Source organism: Nelumbo lutea, chromosome 7 (assembly GCF_056320005.1).
Source record: "Nelumbo lutea isolate HS-2025 chromosome 7, American lotus-T2T, whole genome shotgun sequence".
Taxonomy (NCBI): Eukaryota; Viridiplantae; Streptophyta; class Magnoliopsida; order Proteales; family Nelumbonaceae; genus Nelumbo; species Nelumbo lutea.
The window spans coordinates 47,538,218-47,543,908 of record NC_142690.1 but is presented as its reverse complement, the minus strand read 5'-3'; the positions used below and the strand labels follow the sequence as shown (position 1 = coordinate 47,543,908).

The 5,691-nt window shown below is 38.0% G+C and overlaps 1 protein-coding gene across 1 annotated transcript; it reads right to left on the bottom strand.

Annotated features, from left to right (window-relative positions):
• Positions 1–298: 298 nt before the first annotated feature.
• LOC148846280 (Transducin/WD40 repeat-like superfamily protein) lies at positions 299–4,938 on the bottom strand. The gene is made up of 2 exons (XM_088952678.1): positions 4,112–4,938; positions 299–2,370 (listed from the first exon to the last, which is right to left on the bottom strand). Exon 2 carries the CDS (start codon positions 2,349–2,351, stop codon positions 645–647), a length of 1,707 nt encoding a protein of 568 aa, XP_088808804.1. The 5' UTR covers positions 2,352–2,370; positions 4,112–4,938; the 3' UTR covers positions 299–644.
• Between the last annotated feature and the right edge of the window lie 753 nt (positions 4,939–5,691).

Genomic DNA, 5,691 nt, shown 5'->3' with positions numbered 1-5,691 from the left:
ATATAACAATATCCTGAAGCAGAATTTGAGAATTCAAGAAAATTATTAAGAAGAGCCAGTGGTGCTAAATATAATTAATAGTTAGACCCTTTAAAGAAAATTACGTCACAAGAATGATGAAGACATAACATGGCAAAATTACAGGAGCCTATTGTGTGATGTAAGTGAAAAGGAAGATGTTTCTTAATTTATTACAACGATTTAATTATATAGTGTTTGAAAGTCGTAATGCTATAAAGAATTGAGCCAATTTATAAAATAAAAAAAAAGTACTTTAACATAATAATGCAACCAGAAAGACTCGCTAAAACCAGCTGATTCCTTGACAACCCATACACTGTCTGAACCAAAATGTGTTTCCCACAAACAAGATGCATCCAAGTCAAAAATAATTTGAAAAATAAGACAAACTTGTGAAGAAAGAACAAAACTTGAACGAGCAATAATTGACTAAACAAAATTTAGATAAACTTGTACCAAGACATCAGATTCCACGTAACATCATCCAACATCCTACAAAGAATTGAAACAGGAAATGGTCGTATTAACTCTGGAATCCGGACATGTAATGCTTCTCATATATAAGGAAGGCTACCCAAGTAGAGTAAATGATAGCAGTGATGGATGGGATTAATCTCATCACTCTATGCATGTTCATAATGATGCAACTTGTACAAGAACACTTTTCCAGCAGCATTTCCCAATGCCATGAAACCCCCACCAGGACTGAAATCCAAACATCGAGGATACTGCAGAACCCGATTTGCAGGGGGCCAATTTGAGAATACAGTGAAAGATGGAATGTGTAATAGCTTTAAGCTGTTCTTCTGCATGTTTGAACAAACAGCCAAGATTTGAGCATCATGATTAAATTTCAAGAAGTCGACTTTGGTGGTTAGATTCTCAACTGTCTTAATTGGTTTTCTCTTGCCACCTAGAAAGTCTTCTCTATTGTAAATATTCACAATCCCACTATCAGAACCTGCTGCAAACAAACTTCCATCTGGAGATGTACAGAGGGCTGTACCATTTATGCAACCATCATCAACAGCCTTATGGAAACACCTTCCAGTCCTCAAGTCCCAGTGGTAGACATGTCCATCTCCACCTGAGCTCAATAAATGTTGTCCATCATTAGCAAAAGCCAAAGATCGAGCAGTCCCATTCATCTTCAGTGTTCCAATCAGATCCTTTGTTTTTGATGAAACCAACAAAATGTAGCCTTCATTACCCACAAAAGCAATGGTACTAGAGTCAGGAGAGACCTCAAAAACTTCCAAGCTTTTCTCCTCCCTACCTGTTAAAGGACCTATCTTATCAACCTTTGCTTTCACTAAATCAAAGCTGTAAAAGAACTTTCTTCTTCCCCCTGCAATAACCTGGGATCCATCTGGTAAAAAACAGGCCTTGCGAATGGGACAATCCTCAAGAAAGATGCTCTGTACCTTGGGGTTCCTTTTACCATCAATCTGGAAAAATCTCAGCCTTCGATCTAACCCAGCAGCAAGCAACAACTGTGCATTTCTATGGAATTGGACTGAATTTATTGGACCATTGGAGGGTTCAGTGGCATTTGCATCTACCAGTCTAGAATGTTCAAGAATTCCAGGTAACAGCCTTGAACTACTCTTCACAACAAGATCTTCATTTGTCCGAAGGATATCATTATCACCTTCAATATCCTGGTATTCAGGGACCACCACAGCACCACTCTCTTCATCTGATTCCTCATCTGAACTATATTTACTTGATGATCGGCCAAGTTCAGCCCACTCTGTTCCTGGGTTCAATTTAATGTGCTGTGCCCTCAATCTCGATACATAATCTGAGCCTGAAACTAAGCTTTCATCATCTTCCTTCCTCAACTTCCTCAATCTGTTGACTTTGGATATATCTATTCTAGTTCTTTCCTCCTCTTCGTCCACCCATACAGGTTTCCTCTCCCTCATTTTCCTTTTAGCATCACTCTCTTCTTGAAATTCTGCACCCTCTTCATACACTGACATTACCCCATCTGCAGACCGGTCAGTGAAGAACATGGCAGGACCCCCACCAACCACATCTCTCACCTCTTCCTCATTTTCCTTTCCAAACTCAACGGGAGAGTAGAGAGAACCAAACAAGAAGCTCTCCAACCTCTTCATTTCCTTTTCCTGTTCAATTTCTATTTGCTTTTCCTCTTCCTTGTGCTCTTTCTTTCTCTTCTTAGTCTTTGCTCCAACCAATTTCAATCCTTCTCTAGATTTAGTTTCTTCACTTCCTTCCAGAAGTAGAAACTCATCAATGTTCTCCCTTTTAACCTTGGCCACTTGGTCTTTAGGAAGGACATTTTGAGAAATTAAAGTTTCCATTGTTTGATGCTGGCTACCTCTGCAAAATCAAATATAGAATAACTACACTTACAAATAACAGCTCCAGCTAATGCAAGTTCAGTTTAAATTATCACCTAATAAAACGTCACATTAAATTATCAGACAACGAACCACGAGGTACTTCCATTCAATAATCACTAAGCTAAAGCGTACTTCAGGTCAAGCCTTGATGATATAATTATAATCCTCAATGTACCCCAGGCTAATAATAAATATTAAATGTATACCATATCTGTAATTTTACCCAAAATATTCCTAATTTTTTTGTGAACTTTAAGTTGGATAAATGAAACTTTGTTTCCTCAGTTTGATGTTTGAAAAATAATATTCAGACTACAATGGGCAAAATGCAAAATAAATAGTAAAATTCTATTATTTAAGCACATTAAATTCTTGTTTTATATCTCCTTTTTTCTTTCTTTTATGTTTTTTTTATAGGAAACGATAACTTTCATTAGCTAAAAAACAGAAGAACTGTCACCTACTAAAGTGTAAGGTGACCCCTCAACAAAATTCAAATTACAACACTGCCCAAAAAACCGATAACTTTTTTTTCTTTTATCGTTCTGGTATTTCTTTTAACAGTAAGCATGGTATCCATACATACATAACATTTTAACAATAGCTTTTTTCAGTAAAGACTCCATGTCTCTTTTCTTGGATTTATAAGACAAGAAAAAACAGATACCCCAGCGAGCATCAGGAAACAGCTCACTTGGGCTGATTTGGAGTTGCATTGGGGGTTCTCAAATCAAACAACCTAGAATTAACCCAATAGGAAACAAACCAACATTGACAAGAAAAATTAAGAAAGAAAAAAAAGGAACTACTTGATACCCAAGATAAGGGTTCTATAAGAATGAGAACCAATCACATAAAACAACTTAAAGACGCAAAGGCAAGAATAATTCAGCTAATCTAAATAAAATTACTAATGTTAATTGTTCAAATCAACTGACATAAGACACATGCATGTCAACTTGAATAGAGATAATTCAATGTGAAAAGATGAATAATAATAAAAGACAACTGAAGATTGGAGTTATCATAAAGGAAGATTAACAGCCCTGAATGTGAAAAATTAAAATACATGGGTTGGGGCAACTATTCACTAATCCCAAAGAGGGCATTATTGATAGCATGAGAGGAGAGATATCCCTTTAACACTAGATGGAAATCATTCAGCAATCTAAAAAAAAAAAAAAAAAAAAAACAAAAAAACAAACCGGAATTTTATAAACACTCTAAAGAATGATGAGAATTAAGCCAATTAGCAAAGATGGTGAGAACTATTCAACCACATAAAAAAGAAGAACAAAAGGAATTACTTATTAAATCCTAATGAACGGAAAGATAACCATTAATATTACCTAATTCCCACTATATTTTTATTGCAAACGCCAACCCATTTTCACAAACAACCAGTGACTATAATCATAATTTATCATTAAATAAGGACTTGTGTGCTCATATGTATCCTCACGAAAGAGCATGGGAGATTCAGGGGAACGGTCTTTCAATCTCGAGCGAGTCATTCACCATAACAGCATACAACGAAGCATTTGAGACACAGGATTTATCCATCCATGACAGATATTCAACATAACATGTACCAAGATCATGCTAGAAAGAAAAACAAGGCGAGATGGGGAAGGCAGTGTGTTCGGATAACCCAAATAGACAGAGAATATGAGACAAACAGAATAAAGTTCAGGACAAGCGATGAGGATCCATGTTACCTTGTCTGAAGTATAGCCTAAGAATGGAGAGATCAGCTGCTTCGTATGGAGGATTGGTGCTTCAGAATCTTTCCCTTCAGCTAAAATGGGGGAGATGACCTGTATTTCGGTAGCTCCTTCTAGCTTTGCAGGACAGTTGATGGACCGATGAAGAGTTCGCCGAAGTAGACCCAGTCCGGTGGCAAAGCAAGGGGTTTGAGAAACGTTGGGTGGTCGAGAATATGAAGAAAAACGAGAGGGATTTTCCTGACAGTCCAAGGCTATGGCGAACAGGGGAATCAGGAGTGGTTTAGTGAGATAGAGAAGGGGGGGGGGGGAGAGAGAGAGAGAGAGAGAGAGAGAGAGAGGAGAGCGAAAGAAATGTATGGGGGAGAGAATAGCGCCGCTGCCGGAAGTTGCAGCGCTGGCGGTAAAGAAAAAAATAAACAGGGGGAGCTGCCGCTGCTAAAAGTTGCGGCAGCGGTGGTCAGAATGAAGAGAAGCAGAAGAAGAAGGTGATGGAAAAAAGATCGGAGGAGAGGGAGATTGAGAGATTGAACCGCCGCCCTAGAGTTGCAGCGGCGGTGGCGGTGAAGAAAAAAATATAGGGGATGGGGAGGGCGTTCGAATGGCCAAAAGAACGAAAAAGAAAATGAAGGAGGTGCTTGGCTATAGAAAAACGAAAAACAAGATGAAAAGCTCGAATGGAAGGGCTTGGCCCCCCTTACCGCCGTTGCCGAGTCTCTATCGCCGTTGCCGCTGCCGCTGGGTCGAGAGAGAACGAAGATGAACGGTATATGGGAAAACTTTGTTTTAAACGTTTTAGGGCATATAAGGGTATTTTCATTAGTTTAGAGAAATTTGGGGTAATTTGATAATTTTGAGAATTTCGGCGATAGTTCGGATTTAAGAGTGAACAAAATTAGACCTGTGAATGAGTCGGGCCGGAATGGGCTTTTACTCTTAATTAACAGATTTTTTTAAGAATCGAGTCTGAGCCCGGCTCACATAAAAAGCTTGAAACCTGAGCCTGGGTCCGAGCCCAAAGTCTAAAATTCATGTCGCTGGTGTCGTTGAAGCAGCTAGACAGAGAGAGAAATTATAAAAAAAATAAAAATTGTATATATTAAATTATTAATATATATTATAATAAATATTATATATTTTATATTATATAAATTAGTCGGGCCGGGTCAGGATTGAGCTGAGTTTTTTTGATAAATCCTGAGTCTGGCCTGAAACACAGTTGGGCTTGGTGTTTTGAGTCCAAGGTCAAATTCGTGGGTCTAACTACATGTCCAGGCCTGATTAGGTTAGAATTTTTGGTTGAAGAGTGTGGGGGTTGTGTGTAAGCGGTTTTGTGTGTATGGGTCAATGAAGTTGGCCTAAATGGAATATTTTTAATTGAATGGATAACCTAATAATTGATAAGGTATTGTTTTGAGGTGGGGTCAAATTGGTCCAACTTGGTCTAAATCAAATAAATTTAGTGGAAGCTTGATTTGGACAATGAAAAGCCTCAAAATAGAATCTTTATGCCATAAAAGGATAAACAAGGAATTTGAAACAAGAATTTGTGGGTATGGGTTTTAGGTTGCATG